Below are 27429 nucleotides of genomic sequence, written 5' to 3' on the forward strand. Positions count from 1 at the left end.
ACCACGTAACATAAAATTTACCATCTTACCCATTTCTAAGGGTACAGTTCAGTAATGTTAAACTACGTTCACATTGTTTTGTAGATCTCTAGAACTTTTTCATGTTGCAGAATTGAAGCTCTTTGCCTATTGAACAACAAATTCCCATTTCTCCCTTCCCCAGCCCCTGGCAACTGCAGTTTTACTTTCTCTCTCTCTTTTTTTAAAAATAAATTTATTTATTTTTATTTTTGGCTGCCTTGTATCTTCGTTGCTGTGCGCGGGCTTTCTCTAGTTGCAGCGAGCAGGCGCGACCCTTCCATGCGGTGCGCGGGCTTCTTATTGCGGTGGCTTCTCGTTGTGGAGCATGGGCTCTAGGTGCGCGGGCTTCAGTAGTTGTGGCATGCAGGCTCAGTAGTTGTGGCTCACGGGCTCTAGAGCACAGGCTCAGTAGTTGTGGCACACAGGCTTAGTTGTTCCGCGGCATGTGGGATCTTCCTGGGCCAGGGCTTGAACCCGTGTCCCCTGCATTGGCAGGCAGATTCTTAACCACTGTGCTACCAGGGAAGCCCTGCAGTTGTACTTACTGTTGTTAGGTATGACTACAGTAGTCCCTCCTTATCCGAGGTTTAGCTTTCCATGGTTTCAGTAACCCATGGTCAGCTGCAGTCTGAAAATATTAAGTGGAGAATTCCAGAAATCAACAATTCATAAGTTTTAAATTATGTGCTGTTCTGAGTAGCAGGGTGAAATTTTGCACCATCACGCTCAGTGGACGTAAATCATCCACTGAGGGTCTTAGAACATATGTTCCTCAGATAAGGGAGGGACTACTGCACTCTAGATACCTCGTATAAGTGAAATCATACAGTATTTATCTTTTTGTGACTGGCTTATTTCACTTATCATGTATCCATAATGAACATGGATGTGCAAATATCTTGGTGTCCTACTTTGAATTCTTTTTGATGTATACCGAGGAGTATGGTAACTTTGTATCTTTTTTTTTTTTTTTTTTTTTTTTTTTTTGCGGTATGCGGGCCTCTCACTGCTGTGGCCTCTCCTGTTGCGGAGCCCAGGCTCCGGACACGCAGGCTCAGCGGCCATGGCTCACGGGCCCAGCCGCTCCGCGGCATGTGGGATCTTCCCGGACCGGGGCACGAACCCGTGTCCCCCGCATCGGCAGGCGGACTCTCAACCACTGCGCCACCAGGGAAGCCCCATGTATCTTTTTTTTTAATATAAGCAAGTATCCTGTAGGTCAGTTGCATAACTGGAAAAGAAAACACTAATTTTGGGTTAAAAATTCAATATTTTAAAACAAAACAATTCGCAACTATTTTGACTACTTCCTTTCTAAAACAAAGTATTTCATAGGATAGTAAGAAAAAAAAATGCCAGCCCATTTAAAATGACAAAAATACATTTCATTGATTTTGTAATAATCCGCAGACTACAGCATCATTTCAAAATAAATGCAAATGAGTTGGTAAAGAATATTTATTTTTGTGTCATATATGTTCACTGTGAGTTCTACTGTGGACTCTGCCCTATTTCTTTTTTAATATAGGCATAAATAATTGTTCTGTTAACTTTATAGCATTTTTAAAGTCTAAATGATCATGTAGACAGTAGGGTTGTTGTCATTTTTATTCCCCTGGAAATAAAAGTTGTTAAATAGGAAATTCATTTTTGAGAAGTAGTAATTTAGGAAGAGTGTCTTTATGCTGTTTCAGATGCGACTTTGCTTGATGTACTTGCTTCCTCTAGTGAATATTACTACTTTTGCAACATTTTACAGATTTAAGACAAGAACTAGCTGTTCGGGAGAGACAGCAGGAAGTAACTAGAAAGTCGGCTCCCAGTTCTCCAACTCTAGACTGTGAAAAGATGGATTCTGCTGTCCAGGCATCACTTTCTTTGCCAGCTACTCCTGTTGGCAAAGGAACAGAGAACAGTTTTCCTTCACCAAAAGGTTTGTAGTGTCTTTTCTTTTTGAACCTGTGGTTGATGATCCACTTAAGAGGCTTTGCTGGTGAAGCAGGAGTTGCTAAGGTTTAAGCAATCATTTTAATTTTTTTTTTTTTTGGCCATGCTGTGTGGCGTGTGGGATCTTAGTTCCCCAACCAGGCAGGGATCGAACCCATGCCCCCTGCATTGGAAGCACGGAGTCTTAACCACTGGACCACCAGGGAAGTCCCTAAGCAATCATTTTAGTTTAAAAGTTGGTTAAATCTAGCACTGAGTGAAGCAGAAGGCATTGTTCTCCTAGGCCAACTCAGTAGGAAACAGTGAGATGAGGGCTACATTTAAGACAAGAGCAGCTTAATAAGTTGAAATTTTAATAAAGGTTTTTAAGGGAAGTTTATTTTTTGACTATAACAGTAATACATGTTCATGTAGAAAAAATTAAAAACAAGAGAAAAAATAAAATCCATCTGCAATCTTAGGGCTCAAAGTCAACTCTTATTAACACTTTGAATTTTTTTCTATTGTGTGTGCTTTTTTCTGTTTGTGCCACCTTGTTACACACAAGTTTTGGGACCGTATTTTTTTTTTAATTAATTTTTATTTGAGTATAGTTGCTTTATGGTGTTGTGTTTGGGATTGTATTTAAATGCAGTTTTATTTCTTTTGCCTCTTGACATATCATGGGAGACTAGAAGGCTTTATACACAGAAAGTACAGAGACTCACTGAGTTACCATTCAGACTTGTCTAAGATTGGCTTGGGTGGACGTGTCCATTCTATAACATGCCTCAGTAGCTGCCATTTTCATAGGTGATGTTCAGAGTAACTGATGAATAGTACAGAAAGAATATGCCTTATGCCATCAGTCAGGGTGTTTTTTTAAATCCAGGTAAGCTGAAAAACGATTTAGTAGTCACTAGATAGAACGTTAAGAATGGAACCCTGAAGCTCTCAGTTGAGATTTATTTAGTTTTTGCAGCTTGGAGATCATATTTCAGCTACTTCCACACCCCCTTATACTTTCTTCTCCCTCAGTGGAAGCTGTCTGTCTTCACACTTTTTTTTGAAATATAGGACTTCATCTTTCGGAGTGATACAAGAAGGTTTCTGTCTGGGCGGTTAGTGCACTCCATGTTTGTGCTGTCCAATACAGTAGCTACTCCAATGTGACTATTTAAATTTTAAATTTTTATTGATTTAAATGAATTAAAATTTAAAATTGAGTTTCTAATTGCGTTGGCCACATTTCAAGTGCTCAGTAGCCCTTGAATAGATAATTCACTCTATTTTCGTCTTTTTATGAGCTGAGGTAAGGTACGTGAAAATTCTGTATAGTTACGTTATTGATTGTACTGGTATGTGCTGACTCTGCTGCTGAGAATACAGAGCAGGCAGTATATAGATTACAGCAGTCATCAGAAGCTCTCGTTTTTTTGGGAATGGCTGCTTGTGTATTTGAGGACCTTAGAATTACTAGCATTTGAGAATTAACAAAGCTTTGCTTTTATGTTACTAATTAGAATTATGCAGATAAATTCTGAAAATTCTTTAGTTGAGCACTAGTCAGAATAGTCTGGAGCCTCAGGGGGGTGTTAGTAGGACATAGAGCTTGCTCTGGCACAGTTAAGATAATGTCAACCCTAAGGCAGTAATATTTGTCCAGACAGACACGTTTTTTGATTGGAACTGATAGCATGAGCTTTCACTGACCTAAAAGCTGCCGTTTCATGACAAGCAAGTCTGCACAGACACAGTGAGTAGCCAGAGGTTAGAGAAATCAGTGGCAAGATTGAAGAGCTGATCTCTACGAAGCGGTCTAGCTCTAATTGTGTTTTATTGATAAAATGCCTGTTTCCAAAAAGCATTCAAGACAACTTACCATAAACGTACAGATTTAATAATACCTAAAATATAAAATTCGAGGGGAATAGGGAAAAACAAGATCCAGAAATTCCTGCCAAGAGAAGTATAGCAGTTTATTTGTATCACGTTGAGCACCTGTTATGTGTCAAGTATTACTCAGGATGTGGGGAGGATAGTGGTCTAATAAGACTAAGTTGCTACCTTCAGTGCGATTATATTCTAGAGGACAAGGATAGTAGCAGCAGCAGCAACAAAAGCATTTTACTTGCTGATTACAACTCTGTAGAAAGCAGATAAAAATAATAGTAACATTTATTGAGCACTTACTGTGTGCTCTGCATTTAAAAAATTTATTAATGAATTTTGGGACTTCCTTGGCAGTCCAGTGGTTAGGACTATGCACTTCCACTGCAGGGGGCGAGGGTTCAATCCCTGGTCAGGGAACTAAGACCCTGCCTGCTGCGAGGCACGGCCAAAAAACAAAATTTATTAATGAATTTAAACTTAACAACAACTTTATGATTTAAGTGCTGGTATTAGCCCCCTTTCACATTTGGTTACTTAAGGTCACACAGTTAACGGCAGAGATGGATGTGTATCTAGCAGTTTAGCTCCAGAGCTCTTAACCGCCATGCTTTAATATCTCAAAAGTAAATTGAAGAAATGTGCACGACTGAAAACCTTTGCGGAGGGGCTTGAAAGAAGATGTGAATGAATATCATGTTAAATACCATGATTCAGAATAGGAAGACTTAATTTAGTTGCAATATCCATTTTCCCCAAATCAATCAGTAGTTTAAATTTCTAATAAAAATCCTGATAGGATTTTTAAAGTTGTGAAGTTCTTTTTAAAGTTATTCTGGGGCTTCCCTGGTGGTGCAGTGGTTAAGAATCCGCCTGCCAACGCAGGGGACATGGGTTCGAGCCCTGGTCCGGGAAGATCCCACATGCCGCGGAGCAACTAAGCCTGTGCGCCACGACGACTGAGCCCGCGCTTTAGAGCCCGTGAGCCACAACTACCGACCCCGTGTGCCTAGAGCCCGTGCTCCACAACAAGAGAAGCCACCGCAGTGAGAAGCCCGCGCACCGCAACAAAGAGTAGCCCCCGCTCCTCTCAACCAGAGAAAAGCCCACGTGCAGCAACGAAGATCCAATGCAGCCAAATATAAAATAAAAATAAAAACTTTATTTTTAATAAAGTTACTCTGGAAGAGTATATGTGCAAGAATAGTCAATAAAAGTTTGAAATAGGTTAGTAACAAGAAGAGGCTTTGCCCTTTAGGAAATATATTTTAACACTATATAACTAAAGCAGCATATTTCTGGTAGGATAGACAAATAATTTAATGGAACTTGAAATGTATAGAGAATTCAGTGTGTGGTTTTAGTGCCATTTCAGATGAGATAAGTCTTTTTCACTAAATGGTATTACAACAATTAGATATCCATTTGGAGGGGGAAAATTTAGTAATTTGATGAGTTTACTAATCTAAGTGGTGAAAAGTTTTTTAGAAAAACATTAGGAGAAAATGTGGGGAACAGTTTTATTATGTTGCAGTGAGGAAGCCCAAGGCTCCCCTGCAAACCACAAAGTTGAAGAGATAAATGTCACACTGGGAAGTACAACATATATAAGAGAAAAGGTGAATATCTATAGTGTATAGTGCCCTTGCAAATTGATTAAAGACAGCCCAGTAGAAAAAAGTGCAGAGATTAAACAGATGACTTCCAGAAAAAAAGATTCAAATGACTCTTTGATTGGGGAAACAGAAATTAAAACAAAGTGACTATCAAATTGGCAGGAAAAAAAGATGTCTAATACTATTGAGGGCATTACCATTCAGACTGCTGACATTGGCACAACCTAGAGAACATTTTGGCAGGATACTAAGGTGAAAATATGGGCATATTCTCTGACTCCGCAGTTCTACTTTTAGGAAGCTCTTCTCCAGAAATACTTGTCTAGATGTTTTAAGGGTATATGTCCTTTTAGCATTGTTTGTAATGATGAAAAATTGGATGTAATCTAAACATCCAATGGAGATATTTGTGGTATCTCCACTTTATGCTTTATCCACAGTTTGGAATACTATATTGATTTTTCATTGAGTGTATACTGCTTTGTAATATCAAAACCCAAATGTAAAGGGAACTGCAAGAGTAATCAGTCACCTTTTATCTTTCTCTAGCTATACCAAACGGCTTTGGTACCAGTCCACTGACTCCTTCAGCTAGGATATCAGCACTAAACATCGTGGGGGACCTCTTACGGAAAGTAGGGGTAAGCCTTTAATTATTTATCACTAGGTGTTTCAGCTGCCAAGGTAATGAATTATTTCTTAATTTGCAGCAAGGGAAGAAAAAAGGATACCTTCCTGTGGTAAAGTCTGTAATTAAGCTGAGAAGCAAGAGCATCCAGTGACCAGCTGAGGCTGTGAACACCCCCAGGGCTCAGCCTTGCCAGTGCCTCTGCAGAGGGTCCCTGCGCTTGGCTCCCAGGTTCCCACTGGGCCTTCTTCATGTTCCCCATGGCTGTTACTAAAACATCGTGATTCCTCCTACTTCCTCTAAGGCTGTGTGTCTTATACCGCCCTCTGATCCTTTTCTTTGCTCTGCCTGCTGTCCTCCTGGTCATCCCCGGGCTTTTTCTTCATAGGACTTCCGCATTGGCTCATGACATGAATTTCTTCTCTTAGTCATACATGTCTTACTGCTGCTTGGCCCCCTCAACTCCTGTGCTGTCTCCTTGGCTCTAACCTTGCATTCCAGAACATTTCGGCTTTTGGAATATTAAACTTGGTTTTGTGCTTATTCAGTTTTTTACTCCGTGTAATACCTACTCATTGACTTTATCGAGAGCAGTACTCTTGTTTTGATTTTTCGCTTATCTCTTGCTTTCACTTTGTCCTCATCTGTGACCCACGGATCACTTACTCTGCCACTGTTGACTCATGGGCTCTTTGGCCATGGAGGAGACCTGCAGCCTGGATCAGTCAAGGAACTGGATTTCTTTCCTGTATCCAGATCACAGGAAACAGTTATATGACCTTGTGGATTTTTAAGCCACTATAAAGTTAGCATTTCTAGCATTAGTCAGTTTTCTTTCCTGTTTCCCTCAGTGACTTTTATTTCTCTTTTCAATAATCTGCCCATGAAACTTCCCACTATCCACTGCCCATTCACTTATTTTTGTGTGTGTGTGACTCTGAAAAAAGCAGAAATTGCATTATAGTTTACATAAAGAAGAAATCAGAGGCCAAGATAGAAGGTCCTATTGTTACCTTTTCTGGCTCATAAAATTATTGTCTGACCGTCAGATTAACTGTAAATCTGCATTTTAAAGTTACTGTAAAAAGTAATGTGTACAAATCTTTCATACATAGAGTAACCTTCCCTTACTCCTAACATAATTTCTTTAAGCTAGCTGTCGTAAGAGTTGCATTGTAATAGTGTAACCTATTTGTTGTAACCTATAACTTGAAGTAATGTGCTTGCTTTTCAGTATCTTAACAACTTTAAGCAAAAAGATGAGGAATTTAACTTACATCCTCCTAATTTTTTATTTTTTGTTGGTTATTTTTATAACTTTAAATAACATGCTTAAACCTATGTTTCTGAATTTATTAGACTGTATCTCAGCTCCCTGTTGTGTGTGTGTGTCTCTGTCCCTTCTTGAGCTCTCCATTGGTTGGTTCTGAAAATTAGTCAACAGCACCTAAAATATTATGCCTACATGTGTATTATTTACTGAATAATCATAGAGGAGGAGCTGGGCTCTAGGGCTGTTTTACTTGTGCTGCTCAACAGGTGTTTCAGGCATTTTGTTCTTTACCTATTATTTACTCAAAACCATATTAGGTTTTTTCATATTTGTATCACAGTTGACGTGTATGTCTTTTTCTTAACATTTTTTTTAATTGGCCATCTTTTTAATTATTTTCACTGCAAAACAATTTTTACAAGATCACAATGAAATAAATAAAAAGAAAAAAGCTAAAATCCTGTCATTTCAACGAATTCAACCATTTTTATTTTTTAAAATTACATTCAGCCTTTGTATGCATATATAATTTGTATATCATTGGATATTTTTGTTATCATGGGTCTTAGCATTTCTGATTACCTTTGTTTTCTTGTGGAGGGAAGAAACATACACTTTCTTGGCTATATCTTGTATCTTCCGGCTTCTTATTTACTGAGTGCTCTGATATGCTTCTAGGGCTGCTGCACTGCTGTCAGCCTTGAATTTCTCTTCATTATACTCTTGGGTTAGTTCTGCCTATTCCTGGACCCCATGTTGTCATCTTTGTTCCCTGTTTTGCTTTAGTACCTTAAGTAGTTTATTTAGAAATGGTGCACGAAAGTTGAACTTAAGTCCTTGCATTGTTTACACATTCAGCTGACGGTTTGTCTTTTAAGGTGTCATTAGAATTTTTGGTCTGCTGTTATCCTCCAGCCCCTGCATACTTTTATGAATATCATTTTCTACTTCTTCACACTACTTTGTCCACTGACTTCACCTGGAAGCCCCATTCCCACTCTTGCATCCTCTTGCACTGAGAAATCAAGGCCATCTATTTAAACTTTGTTTTCCTCTCTTAACCTTCTTTTAGTACTCTCCTATTATTACCTCTGTGGCTGTTCTTCCTTTTTATCTCAGTGGTAAAAGTATCACATTCCTCCCATGGCTAATTTTGTCCCTCTGTGCTTTGGATCTCATTCCTTCCAGCCTTCTCATCTTTATGTCTCCTGTATCTTCAGACTTTTACTATATGTTTTAATATTTATATGCAATATTTATATATAATGTATTACATATATATACTTTATATTTACTATTTATACTTTATATCGAATATTTATATATTATATATTATACACTTTTTAAACTTTAAAAGCAAAAATAAAAGCAGCTATTCTTTCCTTTTACCCTGCGTCTCTCTTTAGCTGTCATTCTGTTTCTCTTTTCCCTTCCCAGCCAAGTTTTTGAAAGCATGTCTCCATTTATTGTTAGCATTTTTGGTGGCATACACACTCCCCAGATAGCCTAGTCTGGGCTCTGTTTCCTGCTCACTCCACTCAAATTGCTCACTGATGATCTCAGTGCTGTCAAATCCAAGGGATGCTGTTCTGTCCTAATTTTACTTGAAATATTCAACACTGACTTATTTTTTTGAAATGGCCTTCTTTCCTCTGCTTTTCTGATGCTGTGTCGCTGTGTCACGTCTGCTTGCCTTCCTGCCCATTCCTGTTGGTCATCTTGTTGGGTCTTCATCTGCCCACCCTTTCGGTGTTGATTTTGCTCAGAGTTCTGTCCTTACCTTTCTGAGCTTCCTCACAACCACAGTTTCATCTCCTGCTTGGTGTGGATGTGGTCTGAATCTTGATTTCTAGGCCACTGTTTTTGAGTGCCAGACCCAGTGCTTGCATTAGGCTGTCTCACCGACACCTCAAACACAAGTTGTGCCTGTTATATGATAGATTCTCAGCAAATATCAGAACAAATAAATGAGTGTCTTGAATATAGGAAATTAATGGCTCTCAATTTTTATTGTGTATGTGTCTATTTAATAAGATGCTGAAAAAATGCTTATTCAGAGCTTGTCCTACAAGGTCACTACCTCTCTTCTTTCGTTGTTATTTTACTAGGTCATGGTACTTTTGTTTTAAGAAAGGAGAAGAGAAAGAAGTTTCAGTCTGTTTTTGTTGCTCTGTCTTAATAGCTGTTGTTGAAATTATGGGGGGAGGGTTCTCAGAGTGGAATATGTTATCTGTGGATTTAATTTTTTTAAAATAAATTTATTTTATGTATTTATTTTTGGCGGTGTTGGGTCTTCGTTGCTGCGTGCGGGCTTTCTCTAGTTACGGTGATGGGGGCTACTCTTCATTGTGGTGTGCGGGCTTCTCATTGTGGTGTGCGGGCTTCTCGTTGCGGTGGCTTCTCTTTTTATGGAGCACAGGCTCTAGGCACATGGGCTTCAGTAGTTGTGGCACGTGGGCTCAATAGTTGTGGTGCACGGGCTCAGTTGCTCCTCGGCATGTGGGATCTTCCCTGACTAGGGCTCAAACCCACATCCCCTGCATTGGCAGGCGGATTCTTAACCACTGTGCCACCAGGGAAGTCCCTGTGGGTTTAATTTATCTATGTATTCCACATTCCTTAGTGTCACGGATAATAGGATTGGACTATTTTATGTCCTTTTTTTTTTTTTCGGGGAGAGGGGTTTGATTTGGTAAAGTGTTTGTGGGAAAGGGGGAGTTGGTGATATTTGTGAGTAATGGAAATTGATGAGAAACTTCTCTTCATGTCATCTGTTGGTTTGTAGAGCCTGGCACTGACCAGGTGCTAAGCAGGCACTCAGTTTAGAGATGAATGCTAATGGGCTGGTGTCATTTTCAGGTGAATTATTTAATTATAGATGAAGGGTATTAGACATTTTACAGTGTGCTCTCAGAAGTAGAATAGCATTTAACTTCATGTGAGGTGTTGTAAATGAACTTATCCATTTTGATACAGTAGAAATGACTAACCTGAAGCCCTAAAGAAAGAATTGGCTGCTTTAAAATGTTTTCAAGTGATGTTTTTGCATTCTTTAAAATGCTTGCTCCCAAAACACACACACGCACACACCCAACTAGCCAGCTAACAGTCCACAACTTAGAAAGAAACAGTGGATAGGGCCAAGAGACCTGGGATACATCTCTGTATACCGTGCCACATTTTTCTTAGTTGTAAGGTGAGGATTATATCTGTATCCCTCAGTAATACTGAGAGAAGTATATATTCTGAGTTCATTAGAAAGGGAGTCAGCATAAATATTCCCTCTTTCTATTAGAAAGGTGATTGATATGGCTTAAACAGCCACCATTATCAACTGAAAGAATAAGATTTGAGTCTTGAAATAGAAATGGTTTGAAATGCAAATTTTTATGTGCAGCTACAGTTTTGACAACCAAATCATTCCTTCTTCCTTTTGTAGGCTTTAGAATCCAAATTAGCAGCTTGCAGGAATTTTGCAAAGGACCAAGCATCACGAAAATCCTATATTTCAGGGAATGTTAACTGTGGGGTGATGAATAGCAACGGCACGAAGTTCTCTCGATCAGGGCACACGTCTTTCTTCGACAAAGGGTAAGTCTTGGAAATTCTAAACGTTAATTTTTTGGGTAGTGAAGTTGCCCATTATTAAGTGAGCTTGTTGAACTTTGAAAAGATAAACTCAGTTTGATAAACCTACCTGAAGCGTTATCATTGAGATCTTAGGGGACATGAAGTCTGTTGTCTTCTAGTCCCCATGGAGTCTGTTGCCCTGGGAACCCTGACTCTGAAGCTTCTGTCCTGGGAAGCAGACTCTTGAAAGGCAGCTGTGTTAGGCTCTGGGGATTAAAGATGACTGTGATACGGTCCTTGTGCTCAAGGTGCTTGCAGGCTAGTAGACTTTCTTGGCAAAAGAGAACATGATGATCATGTATGTGTGAACTCTTCAACAAACCTTCTGTCTGAAGATATTAGAAAAATATAAAACCACTGGATCAAGTACAGTTTAGGAGATACAAGTTTTGTATGATGTGAAGATGTTTTTTGGGGAATTGAGAATTTAAAAAAATTGTTGTAAGATTAAAGCAGTGGTACATCCTTAATACAAAAAATATGTCAGTTGGTACAGAGTATATAAAGTAAAAAGTGTTTTCTGTTTTCACACTGTTTTTGCATCCTTATAATTATTCCTAGGCATGTAAAATCATATTTTTATGCATCTGCTATACACTTTTAAAAACATATGGGCTACTTTGTTTTATTTATTTAATTAATGAATTTATTTTTGGCTGTGTTGGGTCTTCGTTGCTGAACGCGGGCTTTCTCTAGTTGCGGTGAGCGGGGGCTACTCTTTGTTGCGGTGCGCGGGCTTCTCACTGCGGTGGCTTCTCTTGTTGCAGAGCACAGGCTCTAGGCACATGAGCTTCAGTAGTTGTGGCATGTGGGCTCAGTAGTTGTGGCTCATGGGCTCTAGAGCGCAGGCTCAGTAGTTGTGGAGCACTGGCTTATTTGCTCCACGGCATGTGGGACCTTCCTGGACCAGGGATCGAACCTGTGTCCCCTGCATTGGCAGACGGATTCTTTTTTTTTGGCTGCATTGGGTCTTCGTTGCTGCACACGGGCTTTCTCTAGTTGCGGCGAGCGGGGGCTACTCATCATTGTGGTGTGCGGGCTCCTCATTGTGGTGGCTTCTCTTGTTGCGGAGCACAAGCTCTAGGCACGCGGCTCCAGTAGTTGTGGCTTGTGGGCTCTAGAGCGCAGGCTCAGTAGTTGTGGCGCATGGGCTTAGTTGCTCTGTGGCACGTGGGATCTTCCCGGACCAGGTCTTGAACCCATGTCCCCTGCATTGGCAGGTGGATTCTTAACCACTGCGCCACCAGGGAAGCCCAGCAGACGGATTCTTAACCACTGTGCCACCAGGGAAGTCCCTGGGATACTTTAAATACTGCTCTGCAATATGCCTGTGGTGACTTATATTGCCAGTATCTTTCTGTGTCAGTACATACTGTTCTACTCAATTAAAAAAAAACAAACCAACAAAATGCTGCATGCATATACTCTTGTACAGGTGTGCCTTGGTCTAGGTAACTGGTTAGGACCTATGCTCTGAGATGCTGACTTAAGGTAGCTGGTAGTGGAGCAGCAACTGAGGCACCAGTGGTCCCTTGCCACTGTCTCTGCTTTGAGTCATAGAGGCAGCTTGTCCTTGTTCTGTGAAAGCAATATAGAAATTTTCACAACTTCTTAAAGGAACTTGTATTTTCTGCTTTCCTCAGTGACAGTGGCACATTTGTGGAGGCCTTGATTTGATACATAGTCCATTCTAAAAAGCTTTTTGTTGTTCATCCTTGTGGAGTGGAGTGTTCTGGTTTTTCTCTCTCCCTTAAGAGAATTCTACCTTGAAGTATGTGTATTTCATTAAGGAGCACATTCTAAAATAATATATAAATCAGGGCTTTCTTTATACACATTTCATTAAAAGCACATTCTAAAATATCAACATATAAATCAGAACTATTCTAACCGTTGGGGCTCCTCAGTGGTGGTAAGAATAAAATTAATATTCCACATGTTTAGGAGTTCCAGGCAACCTTGAGGAGTGTCTTTTTTTTTGTTTTTTGTTTTTGGCGGTACGCGGGCCTCTCACTGCTGTGGCCTCTCGCGTTGTGGAGCACAGGCTCCGGATGCGCAGGCTCAGCGGCCATGGCTTACGGGCCCAGCCGCTCCGCGGCATGTGGGATCCTCCCGGACCGGGGCATGAACCCGTGTCCCCTGCATCGGCAGGCGGACTCCCAACCACTGCACCACCAGGGAAGCCCAGAACAAATTTTTAATTGTATCCTTTCTGTTAAGAATGAAATATGGTTTTGTGGGTTGGCTTTTTCTCAAGTGTTTAGTTTATATGGTAAATGGATTGTATATGCACACTCAAATATTAACCTATTATTGCTCGAGTTACGTTTGTAGTTGCCGTCTTCCTGAGGATAACTCTCGTGTGGGTTTTGCTATGTTCTTACTTCCTGGCTGCTTTGCTTTGATTCTGGCTTCCTTTTGGCCTGCCTGGCTTTTTACCTCTGGCCTTCCTTCCTGCTCACCTGGTGACTAGATAAAAACCATGATGGCATATACCTGCTGCAAAAGGAAGGGGTAAATATCCCCACTCCCAGCTCCATTATTAGACCTGGCTGGTTAAAAGCATAAATGACAGTTCTTGTAGAAGTGTAGCTTGTAGTTTCAGCATGAGAAGAAGCTTTCCATTTAAAAAAAGCCTTTGGCTCTAGAACTTGCCTGCCGCCTCTCACTCCTAAGGAGTCTGTCTGTAGCACTGTTACTGTTTGGGAGAGTTTGCCAAAGTTGGTTTGCGTGCGTGTGCACGTATTGAATGTGTGTGTACACACTGTGTGCTCCTCCTTCCCTCAGAATCTTGAGATGAAGCAACGGCTTACCACGTAAACATAAAGCCTTATTGTTATGTATTGCTTTATGGGATTTGAAAATATTTTTTAAGTTCTGATTAGTTGAGGGCTTCTTGGAGTCAGGATTTTATCTAGTCTGTGATCACTTCAGTCCCTAAAATGCGGGTTGCTGGGCCTACTTCCCTTTTGTTGCTGTTTCCTCCAACCGCTACCAGCCGTTCATATCACTCATCCAAAAGGACACCAGTTCACATGCAGTGCAGTCATTTGAGTTCTCTCAAAAATGTTCTTGTTTTCTCCATAGCTTTTGTTTAGCTTCTTACGTATCACTTGTCCTAATTTTGTAAGCCAGTCTGATTTCTTTTGGGTTGGGTATAGGTGAACGTAGACTAATTTTAGGGCATGGTTTGAAAATAGTATTTGTATTACTGTTTAATATTTTTTCCTTTCTTTTACTAGGCAAGAAAAAGTCATATTTCCCACGTTGTTCATGGGTAACTGAACTTGTTTGCTGCGCTCTTTCATTCTTAATCATGGTGTGTGGTGGAAGACAAGTTAACATTAACAAACTGGTTTTACTAACTGCATGGGGCTGACTGCTTTAACCAACTTCCAGCCCATGAGTGAGCTTTCAAGTTCCTGTTTGATTTGACTGTGCAACTTTATTATTGGTTCAGTTGTGCAAAACAAAAACAAGTTAGCTGTAGTGGTCCTGGGGCGGTTGTGAAGTGCTCTGATGGTACTTCTGTTACAGGTGGGAGTGTGGTAGAGATGACGCCAGCCGTCTTGGGGCAGGGGGTTGGGGGTCACTGCCAGGCCCTGGGACCCGCATATGACTGCCTCCACGGGCCTGGGGTGCTTCCTGTTACCCAGTGTCTTCTGTTTTCTCAAAGCAGCACTAATGATATTGGATTCTTGCTGTGTGGGGACTTTCCTCTGTGCTCACGCTTGTGTTCCCTCAGGACACTGGAATGGTAGATGGGGACGTGTATAAGGGCTGCCTTCCTTTTGAGGAATGTAAATTTCAGTTTGCAGAGCCTGGGCCGAGGACTGGCACTGTGCTGAGCTTCCATTTCTCCATATAGCTGGAAGACTGGGGTCTGGAGTGTGTCTGCCTGCTCTCCTGAATTAGCTCTAGCCCAGTCTCTGCCTTTTCTTTCCTGCCCTCTCAGGTGTACCTGTCCTTGCTTTGACAGATTTAGCCCCCATGCGTTATCTGTATCGTGTTAAATTTATTCTCCTCCTGACCAGCTTCTAAATATTCATTGGCTCTTTTCCCTCTCTCACGTCTTCTGTTGCCATTTACAGCTCACCTTAGTTCCTTGTCTTAGCTGGATTCTCTATTTTTCAGACTCTTACACTAGATTTTTGTGGTATGATCAGGAAATTTTATAGCTTTTGGAACCTTTTTTACATAGATGATTCCCAGATCTGTATCTCCATCCCTGCCCATTCTTTCTCCATTCAGTCCTGTGTTGTCCACTGGGACATTGCCCTTCGGCTCTTTTGCTGCTCCCTAAAACCAAATGTGGTGAGTATGGAGGTGTTTCTTTTCTTGGAAACCTTTCCTCATTGCACAGCTTTGCGGTTCCCTCAAGGGACCTCACCAGACTGATAATTCTGCCTCTAGGTTCAGCTTTCTCCTTCCTCCTGGTCTTTTACTTACTAATTCTTGACTCAAAGAGGGGTGCTAGGTAAGACCCTGGTGGATTGTTATTCTCTCTCTCTCCCATTGAACTTTCAAATCCAGAATTCCCATTTCTGTCCACACAGAGAAGCTACTTTATCTAGTTTCTTGTTTTCCCTTTATATTTTGGATCGCACTGCTTATTTTTCCCATTAGAGCAACCTGCAGTGGGAGCACCAACGTGCTTGTTCACTGGAGCCTGTCAGGTGTCCCTGGGCCAGGAGGAAACTGAGAAAGGATAATGGCCTGGGCATCTGGAGGCAGGTTGTGGGCCCAGCTCCCCATTGACAAGCTCACAGCGTGCACTCAGGTGAATGGCTGGACCTTCTCCTACTTTTGTTTCCTTGGCAGTATAACAATGGGGATGAACTTAACATTCCTTAAAGGTCCGTTCCTGAAAATGCAGGAATCTCAGTCCTAAACCTGCATGTGGAGCCATCCTCACATTTGCTGCTTTTGCACACCCTATGGAGCAGGTGCCAGGTTCTTCTTGGCACCCAGCAGTGCTCCCTTTCTGCCGAGTTTTGGGGACTGTCTGTAGCCCTGCCTTCTGCCATGCTCTGTGCAGCTGGGAATCTGATGTTCACAGGTGGAAAGCTGAAGCTGTTTGTGAGGCCTCTGCCTAGTTAGTTCTCCCTGAGGTTCTAGGAGAGGCAGGTATCAGGGCTCTGGGACCAGGCAGACAAATGACAGACAAGTGGCTTATTATTTGAGGGCTACAGTGGCATGTAGGATGTGAGCTCTGTCCCCAGAAGAGGCAAAGGCATACAGCCTTGGAGGATGGAGAGGGATGATTTGAAGTTTTCAAATGTGATGAAGCTCGAATATCAGACCTCCCCAGCCCAAAGAGAAAAGAGAAAATCTTGAGTGTGCATCACTGAGGTGGAAAGATGGACAACAGGGAGAGATGGCACTGGTCAGAGCCCCTTCTGTTGCTCTTGGCCTGTGTGGGTAGCATGATTTCCAACTCAAAATCTATACGCAGGTTAGTTTCTTCAGATGTTAACTGTTCTTCAAAGTAGTCAAGGGTCATTAGTCAAGTCTCTTTGCATGCCTGTTTCTCCAGGAGGTTGCCCTCACCTCTTCAGTGTATGAAACTGTCATCTTGATCTTGGTGGGGAATTTGTCTGTGTTTTGTTTTTTTAAGAGAACCTCTGTCCATGAGTCTGTATTCAACTCCCTGGGCCCCTCTGATGAGTAGGCCGGTGGGGACAGTGGTGGGTACGTGTGGGGCAGTCTGGCCCCTTGCACTTGGTGGCATCTCCCAGGTTGTGAGTGGGACACATTTTCCTAGGAAGTTTGTCCGTATGGAGGGGCTGGAGTGGTGTCCTGAGAGGGGCTGCAGGCCTTGCACTCATTCCCTCATTGCTTCCTGAGGCTGTGCTGCTGGGCGCTGGGGCTGGGGCGGGGCTGGGTCCTGGCTGCAGGCGCTTGTGCTGGGCGGGGCTGGTGTCTCACAAGGTGGCAGAGAAGCCTACCCATCTGGCTTTGCTTGCTGAACAATTTTAAAAAGTTATTTTTCTCCCCCTTATTTAACATGTTCCTGTACATTGTAGGAGATTTGGAAAACAACAGAAAAGTATAAAGTAGTAAATAAAATTTACCCACAACTCAGAGGGGAGAAGAGTAACTTGTTACATTTTCCTTCTGTGCATGTGTGGGAGTGCGAGTGTGTGTCCACACATTCTAGATTTAGCTCTGGATGGTAATGTCTAGCTGTATAAGGGGCTGTAGTCCAGAATATGTACTACTCACTTTTTGGCCTTCATATTATGGAGCATATCCAGTTTGGTAACCTGATGCTTTTTCCACCTAGCGTTAATTACATTCGGAATATTTTCCGTGCTGTTAAGAACCCTGGAATGTGTTTTTAATGGCTGTATGATATTTCCTTGTTGGTTTGTACCGCTATTTCTTTAGGTAGTTCCCTACTGGTAGACGTTTAACCTGCTCTGTTGGGAAATCGATCAGGGCTGTGGCTGCCGCGGCCAGTGTGATGAAGTTGCCGAGAAGGGAGCAGTAGCCTCATCACCCCCAGGACCATGGGCTTCTCAACTCTCTCACCGGCTCATGCTCTCTAGACAGCTCTCTCCCTTGGGCCATCAGGATTCTGCTCTAGGCCGGGAAGAGGAATAGTTGTAGAGAGCAAATGAATTTCGCTGTGTGTCGAGTGATTTTAAATGACAGTCTCTCTTTCTCTTCCCTTCCCTTCTCTGCTCTGGCCACCCCCACAGGGCAGTAAACGGCTTTGACCCGGCTTCTCCTCCTCCCGCTCTGGGCTCCTCGCGCCCGTCGTCAGCACCGGGTATGCTGCCTCTCAGCGTGTGAGTGCCTGGCCTCCAGGTCGGGGCTCCCGCCCTCCTGCAACAACCCAGGACACCCACGCCTCACCCCTCGGTGCCCGGGCCCAGCTCGTGCCCCTCCGTCCGCCTCCCCACGGCTGGCAGAGGGCAGGCTGCATGCAGTGGCGGCTGCTGGGCCCTGCCCAGCCCCAGGACTCTGCGCGACATCAATACTGGCTATTTTCTCTTCTCGCCGTAGTGCCGTTGGTTTCACATGATTGCACTTTTGTGGGTCACAAGGTGATACATACACGTATTACTTGGTCACTGGATGCAGAAGTACCCATTCATCACACCTGCCTCATAGCCCCCTCCCTGCTGTACTGATAGGATTTAGTTACGTTTAGGACACTGCAGATCTTCCAGAGGTTCTCGCCCAAATCAGGTCGACATGTGCTCTCCTCCTGAGCTCCCACCCAAGCATCTCCAGTGCTCATGGATCATGTGTCCCCCACCTCCACCCCCACGGTTTGGGCCTGTTGCTGGCGAAGAGTCAGGAAGGTCACTGAATTAGGGAACATTTTCTGCACCTTCTGGCTTTACTTTAGCAGTTACCATTCCATAGACTAGCCTCCCAGAGCAGCAGAATGCCTGGCTGAGCCCAGGTGGCAGGAGCTTCTGGGACCTGGGCACGTGCAGGTCCTCCTCCATGTGCCTGAGACTCGGGGCAGAGGGTGGTGGCAGCAGCCTCCTCGCCAGCTCTCTGGTCCTTTAGTTAAATGACACCTTCAGAGTGTTTTTGTTTTGTTTTCAGAGGGCCTGTCCAGTTGTGTTAGGAAGGGTTGAGCGGCCTGATTCCAGGGGCCGGCTGGTGCCAGCTCCTGGGGGCAGACCGACCATAAGTGGTTGTCCCTGTGCATCCTTTGATTACTCTCATGCTGCATTTACTGTTTACATTTGTTTTATTGTACATAGGTTTGTAAACATTATTGCCTAAGATATTTGTATATAACTTGGGCTTTGTAGCTTTTATTTATTCAGAACTCATATGGCATGTTAAAGACTTATGATGGTGTCCTACTCTGGGCAGCTGTGTAGGATCATCACGTGGTTAAAAAAAAAATACTCCCCCTCAAAAAAATCTTTTAATGTGGAAACAATAAATTTCACAGAAAAAAAAGAAAAAGGATTGAGGTTGCTTTATTGGGTTTCTGCCATCCTGGGAGAGAAGAGCTGGAGTTGCAAAGCCAGGTTCAAATGTCACTTCTGCTGTGACATGGGACACGGGGATGGACAGCAGCTGTGGAATAGGGCAAAGAAAATTCAGGCGGCCTCAGGATGTGTGAACAGGCATTCTCATGCTGATTGTTTTTTATTTTTTTAAAAATTGAAGTATAGTTGATGTCCAATTTTACACAAGTTACAGGTATACAATACAGCGATTCACAATTTTTAAAGGTTATACCATTAATAGTAACTACAGAGTACCGGCTGTGTTCCCTGTGTTGTACAATACACCCTTGTGGCTTATGTATTCCTCATGCTGATTCTTGGTGCTGGTTTCTGCTCTTAGCTGTGATTTCCAGGAGCAGCCTGAGAATAGCCCTGGCCCTGTGTGGAAATCTGGGAGGAAGGACCTGCACTTTGAGGGAGAGGGAGGCAGCTTGCTAAGTCTTGGAGTAACCGCGATGGATCCGGGAGCTGGTCCTCCTGCTGGGCTGCTGTTCATGACATGTGCTGGTGTTCTGGGATTAGAGGTCACTTGGATCCGGGCTTCTCTCCTCATCCCTTGAGAGAAGGTGCCAGATGTTTAGTAGCAAGAGACAGGGTGACTGGACTTGAGGAACAAGTTAACTGGGGCATCTGTACTGATGTGTCAGATTCTGAGCACTGCTTATAACAAAGCATAAACGGAGTAGTTTGTAGTTTTAAGACTATATGTAAATGAAAAGTAAGTGAATCCAGTTCCTAAGTGAATAAGAAACATTAAGGTAGGATACATTAAACATTTTTTCTTCTGTCTGTCAGTATGCAGGCAGGAATAGCTTCTATTAGTTGTTCCTGGAGATTTCATCATAAGTTGACTCACGAGAGAAGCTTGTCCTGGTGTGTGTGTGTGCTGTGCCCAGCTCTGCTGGCCGAACAGTTGAAAATTCCAGGTCTCTTACTGATGGGCAGACTCCCAGCTTCTTTCCCAGCCATCATTGGAAGGGTTGGATTAGATCAGAGGTTTCAGCGTTTAGCAGACCTCTTTGTTTATGCAGGAACCCCAAATCTAAAACATGACAAACAGAGCTGCTCTGGTTAAAGTAAGGATGAGTTCTGGAGCTTCAATCCTTTCCCTTGGCTCCTCAGCGATTTCTCACTTCCTCTGCAGCTGCACACCCCTGGGATCATCTCACCAGTTGTTATTCAGGCAGTGGCTGGGAGTAGGGCCCTGGCTGCAGGGGCCCACGTGTTATTCACTGATGTCACCACTGCTTTGGGTCCAGGAGAGCACAGGCCAGGTCCGTGAAAGTACAGAGTGTGCTGCTAGGCTTATTTCTGGCCCCTTCAGGACTCCCACATAGTTTTGGTTTTTGATAGCTGCAGCAGCCCTTGGCATATGACCCCCTGAGGAAGCTGGTTGATTCCCCAAGCCTCTTTCAGCTTTCTCCGTGGATTCCAGATCTTCCTCCACTTACAGTGGGATTACGTCCCAGTAAACCCACTCATTGTAAATTGAAAATGCGTTTAATACACTTAACCTACTGAACATCATAGCTTAGCCTCGCCTACCTTAAACATGCTCAGAACGCTTAGACATTAGCCAACAGTTGGGCAAAATCATCTAACACAAAGCCTATTTGATAATTAAGTGTTGGCTATCTCATCTAATTGATTGAATAGTGTATTGAAAGTGAAAAACCAAACGGTCGTCTGGGTACAGAACGGTTGTAATTGTATCGGTTATTGACTCTCTTGATTGTGTGGCTGACCGGGAACTGCCCTGTCCAGCATTGTGAGAGAGGATTGGGCTGCATATTGTTAGCCTGGGAGAAGATTAAAATCTAAAATTCAAAGCATGGTTTTTATTGAGTGTATCGCTTTTGCATCATGGTAGAATAAAAAAAAATCGTAAACCATTGTAAGTCAGTGACCCTCTGTATCTGGTTCAAGATGCTGCTTTGTACTTGCTCAAATAGAGCATTTGCTTCCTGGTATGAAAATTCTACTAACTACTTGCCTGTATAGGTAAAGATCCTCTGAGTGGGTTCTCTTCCTAGGGCTGCTCGATTGCCAGGTTTGCGTGGCTCACACTGAAACCTTCAGGAATGAGCTGACCCTGAGCTGGGTCCACATGGTCTCCCCTGCGTGGAGGGGGCTGATTTTCCACGTGGCAAAGGACAGCTTCTTGTCTCCAGGTATTTTCATCTCACCACCCATTCCCATCCCTTGCTCCTGAAACGTCTTCCTGCATGAAACAGGAGCCAGCTGAGTGGCCAGAAGTGATACCCCACCAACTCAGGGAGGAGCCAGAAGCCACAGCTGGGGTGTTGAGTCACAAGTAGGCAAGTGGCAACTAGATACAGTGACCTGGGCGCAGGATGAGCTGGTTTTGCCTCCATCTACAGATGGCAAGGCGGGCCCAGGGTTTAGGTGACTGGTCTAAGCTCACACAGCTGGTTCACGGAAGAGCCAGGTTTGGAAAGGAGCCCAGTGTTTTTCCGCTGTCTTCACCACCTTGTCAAACTCGAGGCCTCGCTGGCCTTGACTCTGTCTCATGTCTCAGGAGGTGAGCTGATTTTGAACGCTTGGAAGTGATGCGCATGAAGGCGGCACAGCCTTTGCAGTGGGAGGAATGTGGCTCATCCACCCTCCTCCTCTCCCAATCTTGTCTGTCGTGTGTGGACTCTCTTTCTCTCAGAAGCTGTCTTGGAGACGCCATTAGCATCTCCTGAGAGCCAAGGTGGAAGCTGGCACCTCTGGGGAAGGGGACATGACCTGGGGTGCGGCAGTGGCTTTCGAGGGCAGCCTGTAGCCAGGTCTCTCCTGCCTGGCCGCTGGTGGGAACAGGGCCTGGGGGGGGTTGGGTCCAGGCTGTCAGTTGTCCACGCTGTTTGCCTAGAGGATGCTAAGATAAGCCTTTTCTACATTCTGACTTTTACTTCATGGGTTGTTTTTCTCTCTCTATTTGCCTCAAAGTTTGAAACAAATTGAGAGCACTAGCTTGGCCTTTAAAATTTGAATGTGTTACTGAATTCTTTTCTAAAAATGGGAGCGGGGGCAGGAGGCATCTTTGCAAATCATCTTCCTATGACTTAGAGCATCTTATCTAACAACTGGTCCCATGACTTAAAAATGATATATGGGAATACAGTACCCCTTCTTTTAATTTTAAGGAAAAACAATCTTTAGTAAATATTAATGTAACAGACTTCTTTTATAAGAGTGCATGTGAAGAGGCAAATTTGAAAACAGAACGAAGCTTATGGTGCTGGTGTTTGTGCCACATGGAGTTATGATTTGGAGTCATGCTTTATCCTGCTGCCCGCCTGCACCCACAGGAGTTATGTTAGTGTTTGAAAACTGAACAGATGTTTCACTTGTTTACCTGTGGGGTGTTTTCTAGTCCGGTATCAAGTTTGCTGCCCCCATTGAAATATGGACATTCTGCTTGGGTCATGACGTGCAGGTGGAGGCCTGGGAATGCGGTGCTGGGCTGGCAGGACTGGGCAAGTTTTCTGTGCGTGGATCAACAGCGACGTCTGTGTGAGGCTCAGAGCCTTGTCAGTAGATGGAGCTATGAAGCAGTTTTTTGGTGCTAAAAAGAGTGAGTGCTTTAGCTGCCCACCCTCCCCAGCAAATCCTGCTGTCACCTAGAATTTAGGGGACTAGGTACACTTTTACACATTGGTGTCGCTAAATTATCCTCTCTAAGTCTTGACTCAATCTAATAATGTGATAAGCTGTAACAGCTCTTCATCTATGGTAGGAGAACAAACAAAATCAGTCTCAACAGTACTAATATAAATGTCTGATGGCAGGGGAATGGAATGGTTGGGATGACTTATCAGCTGAACAAAAGACCACAGAGCCACTGAAATGTAATGGTGTAGTCGTGCTAATCCGTGGGAATGGAAATTGATCAATGAGGACACAAAATAGATGAACGTGCAATTGCAGCTTTATAAAAAAAATCAGAAATGAAATGGAAAGATGAAAATAGTTTACTATTTGTCAAGGGTTCTAAATTTTCCTGTAAAGTTGCTCAAATTTTTTAAAAATTGAAGTAACGAGACTGATTTTCTCTCACTGCCCCAGTTGGCCTGACGAATTGTGCTGAGTAGTTCTGAGGGTTGACCAAGTAGCACAGAGCAGGGGCCTCCCTGAACCTGCCAGATGACTGGGCTGAGTCATACTTGGGGAAATTTTAAAATGCAGATTCCCCCAGGTTCCACCCCAGCACCGGCCTAGTGAGGAGAGTTCTGTATTTCATGGACTCTCAAACGTCAGCAATTATAAGACACACCTTTATTTTGTAAACCAGTAAGAAAAATGTGCCAGCTGGAACTATGAAAACGCCTATCGTTTAGACTTCATATTTACTGAAAGTCTTTTAAAGACTTCTTTATGCGGATTTTCATCATATCACACTTAATTCATACACAAAAAGGAAAATGTGAGGGATACTCCTAAAACTTCATTGATTCCAACCTTCTGAACTACATTTTGACCCAGAGTTGTCCTTGTCCATGTTTTCCCAAGCGCTGCGGTGAGCGCTGATGGTGCAGTGCTTCTGGAAAGCATATTCTACTGCTGGCTCCAGAGTTTACTCTAAGCTGCTGACACTCATTCTACAAGATCTGATGCTGGGCTTTATTGACCTACCAGGAGTCAGGCAATGACAACCAACCACATGACAACTGCCACCTCCTGAAGGTGATCATGAGATGCGTGAGCTTACACGTGAGAACAGGAGCATCTTAGCTTCTGTGCAGTATGGTCCTCTGAAGGAGCTAGCGCTCTGCTTGGATGTCTCAGTCAGACCCAGTGTTTAATAGTCTGATTATGTCACGTTACATCTTGAATGAGGCTTCATGACATCCAGTTAGCGGGGACGGATTCCATTACTGGGCGACTTTGAAAAAAAATACACAGACGTCACTGCTGTAATGCATCAAACACGAATTTGTAGTCTTGGTGTTAGGGGTGAAGGACGTGTTCATACTTCGTGAATATGGTACATAGGCACTCTGATTACAGTTAACGTTGTCTTTGGAAACTGGCGTCATGTCATTATATCTTTATAGTGTTTCATATTAGATTTCTGAAAAGAATCGTATGATTTGCTAGATTTCCAAATGACAGGTGGCTACATGAGGAAGTAGACTGCCTGGCTGGTCCTGACCGTGCACAGGACGTAGCATTCTTGCAAATGCTCAGCCTTTGGGAAAGCTCTTGGTGAAGATCTTTTCCCTCCCAGAGCGACTGGGAAGCTTCTGTGGATGGGGACTTGCCTCGGGTCTCAGCCACGGGCTTCACCCAGGCCTGCCTGAACTAGGGGGAGTGGAGCCGTGTCTCCACTTTCTAAAGATTCCAGCCTATGGCCTGTTGTGACTTGATTTTTTTTTTTTAGGGGCGGGGGGGGGGGGGGGGGGTCCTAGCGTCAGACAACTGTGAGCTCTTTTCTTCCGCAGTCTTGACAGACATGTCTATTGTCATAGCAATGTTGGCGTCAGGAGGAAGGGGCCATGGGTCAGTGATACCCAGAGCCATTGGGAGGGCCGGTTGTAAGATATCGGTCTTCTAGCTCATTTCATCTTCATTGAGGTTTCCAGGGAAGGGGAAGATTGGTGACAGAAGTAAGTGTGATAGGGCACTAGTCTTTCCTTGATTTTTTTTTTTTAGGGGCGGGGCAGGAAGTGGTGGTTCCTAGCGTCAGACAACTGTGAGCTCTTTTCTTCCGCAGTCTTGACAGACATGTCTATTGTCATAGCAATGTTGGCGTCAGGAGGAAGGGGCCATGGGTCAGTGATACCCAGAGCCATTGGGAGGGCCGGTTGTAAGATATCGGTCTTCTAGCTCATTTCATCTTCATTGAGGTTTCCAGGGAAGGGGAAGATTGGTGACAGAAGTAAGTGTGATAGGGCACTAGTCTTTCTGATGTCAGAATGCCCAGACAGTCAGGCTAGGAACAGACGTGTTATCTGTACCAAAGTCATTTAAAAGAATTTCCTAGAACGTCTGCATTAAAAAGAGCAGCAACTATGGTGTGGCAAGGGCAGACAGAGCATTTAAAGTGTACGCGACAGAGTTAAAACCCCAGCAGAGCTCATCTAAACTTCATTTCCACAAAAGGCTAAGGCTTTCCCACGTCTTGCCTGAGCCCTTCCTCACGATGGACCATACACCTGTGGGGTGGGAGCTGGCCTGTTGCTTTGTCTTTGACACTCAGAGTCCGGCTCCCAGGGATTGGAGTCTGTTCATGTAGATTATATGTTTCTCCTGATAGGCTGAGTAGTTGGGAAACAGTGTGACATTAACACCAGTTAAACCAGCCAGCAGGGAAGGATTCTTTTTGAGAAAAACAAGCTTCTGAATTCCACAAACCCCTGGACTGAGATATTGAATGCAGGGGTGAGAACACACCTGAGACACGGTAAGTGCAGCTCACCTTTTTTTCCTATGGTAGTGACACAGGAGAAAGGGAACACTTTTGCCCAGTTTTCACATCCCCACAACTGCTGAGCAGCCTAGGTATATAGAGTCAGACCACCAGAACCAGCCTAAGCTGAGCATATCATGGAAACCCCCCAGCATTCTCTACATGAGTGTTCCCCTAGTATTTCTCTCCAGCGTGTCCTAAGGGGCTCACAGCTGCCCTTGGATCTCATCGCTGAATCCTCCCAAAAGCATTTTTAATGTGCATCCTGCCTGAGAACGTAGTCTGAAACGTCTTGGATCTCTTAATTCCAGTAATGGGCCTCATTGGTTGGTGACTGGAAACCCTCCTCAAGGCTTCATCCTGCAGCCCTGGATTGCTCCCTTCTCCATTAACAGTTGGGGCTCCAGCTCCAGCAGCCCTTTCCTTCCTGATGCAGCTACACACGGAGGCCATCGGTGAGAACAGGATCTGTCGCCATGACTGCCCAGAGAATTAGCCTGTCATCCGACAGTTTCTGCGAGTGCAGTGCCCTCAGATAAAAGCAGCCTGGCTGTCAGCATTTAAACTCTCTGTAGCTTCCAACCTCCAATCAGACCACAGGTGGGAAATCGAGAACAGAAGGTGAGAAAACAGATTTCACAGTCACATGATTATTCTTGTTTATTGAGGTCTGTTTATTCTCAACGGGTGCTTTTTCCTCCAAGTAAATAGAGCAGGCGTAAATATCTATAATGAATAAATTTATTGTCTTACAAAAATCATTGTCTAGAAATATGGGAATACAAGAAAAGATATTTGCAGTCAGGTGTCTGGTGGTCAACAGCCAGTACAATTCATAAAGGGGGAAAATCAAAGATTCCAAACCCACATGACAAATTCTTCCTAACAGATGTTAAAGCTTTTAACCCAAAAGGTTTGTGTTTTCAAGCATGTTGCAGAGGATCAAGGATTTATAATTAACACTGATTCATTGTCACTGAATGTTTATAATACCACTTTGACTAGAGAGGTTCATGATATATGAAGCACAGTCAAAACTTAATACATTAGATTGTTACAGAGGCAAATAATATATTTAACATTGTCTTAGTACTGTAGTGTCTAAGGCACTTTCTGTAATGTCAGTTTGATTAACTATCAACCAAAAACAGAATGCTAAATGTTCACTGTAACACTGTCCCAAGGGGGAGGGGAAAGGAGAAATCAAAAAGGAGTCACATCCACTGGCATGTCAACATTCAGGCAGGTGGCATCTGTTCTCGAGGTTCTGTCAACCTCACCAACAAACTTGGAACAAGTCTCGGACACAAAACCAATATTCCCATTTTGGGCTCAAAGCAGCGGCTGAATTTGCAAGGTCAGCATGAGAGCCTGGCTGGCGAGGGAGGGTATCCCCTGAGCTTCTGCTCTGGGGCCTGCAGCTGCTCACTCCAGAAGCGAGGAGCACACTGGGGAAGCCGGGGCCTCCAGAGGCCCTCCTGAAGTCACTGTGATGGCTGCCCCCAGGGCCTCAGCTGGGTGGTGGCCGCTGTTCTTCCTATGCACAGACCGGGCCGAGGACAGTTCACGTGAAGAGATGGGGGCACACCACGACTCGATGCCGCTTCCCCACATCCAACCCACCCCTCCTAATCTCTCCAAAGCCCCTTTCACAGTTTGCTCACTGAAATAGTGTTGATCATTTCATTATTTGAAGGAAATGAGAGCTACAAGTGCAGTTTAGGTTCCACAACGTTCTAAGAGACTTGACGTGGCTGAGGAGGCAGGGGCCACATGAACACAGAACTAATAAGGTTAAGGTAGCTGTCCGTATGACAGAGCATGCAGAGCAACTGGGCAGCAACCCCGGGGCTGCCCCAGCGACCGGCAACGGGGTCTAGAGTTTGTTTCAAAAAGGGTTCTCTTCTTAACATGTATTATAAAATGGTCTCTTGATGGATATATGGAAAATAGACGCAATGATGACGATCTGTTTAATATGTGTAGGTTTTGTGTATATATATAAAAAGGGGAGCAACTGTACCTAAATCTGAAGCAGAAGACAG

The 27429-nt window shown here is 43.7% G+C and overlaps 1 protein-coding gene across 2 annotated transcripts in view; it reads left to right on the forward strand.

Moving 5' to 3' along the window:
- NDEL1 (nudE neurodevelopment protein 1 like 1) overlaps window positions 1-18939 on the forward strand; it is a 33531-nt gene extending 14592 nt beyond the window's left edge. Inside the window, exons 6-10 of one of the 2 annotated variants that reach the window (XM_007457827.1) lie at window positions 1781-1954; window positions 6003-6094; window positions 10794-10945; window positions 14227-14261; window positions 17689-18939. In XM_007457827.1, coding sequence (XP_007457889.1) covers window positions 1781-1954; window positions 6003-6094; window positions 10794-10945; window positions 14227-14261; window positions 17689-17696 — 461 coding nt within the window. In that variant the 3' untranslated portion in view covers window positions 17697-18939. The remainder of the gene's footprint in view (window positions 1-1780; window positions 1955-6002; window positions 6095-10793; window positions 10946-14226; window positions 14262-17688) is intronic. The other variant, XM_007457826.1, reaches the window with a different exon arrangement.
- Window positions 18940-27429: the final 8490 nt, after the last annotated feature.

Source organism: Lipotes vexillifer, unplaced genomic scaffold, assembly GCF_000442215.2.
Source record: "Lipotes vexillifer unplaced genomic scaffold, Lipotes_vexillifer_v1.1 scaffold611, whole genome shotgun sequence".
In the NCBI taxonomy this organism is placed as follows: domain Eukaryota; kingdom Metazoa; phylum Chordata; class Mammalia; order Artiodactyla; family Lipotidae; genus Lipotes; species Lipotes vexillifer.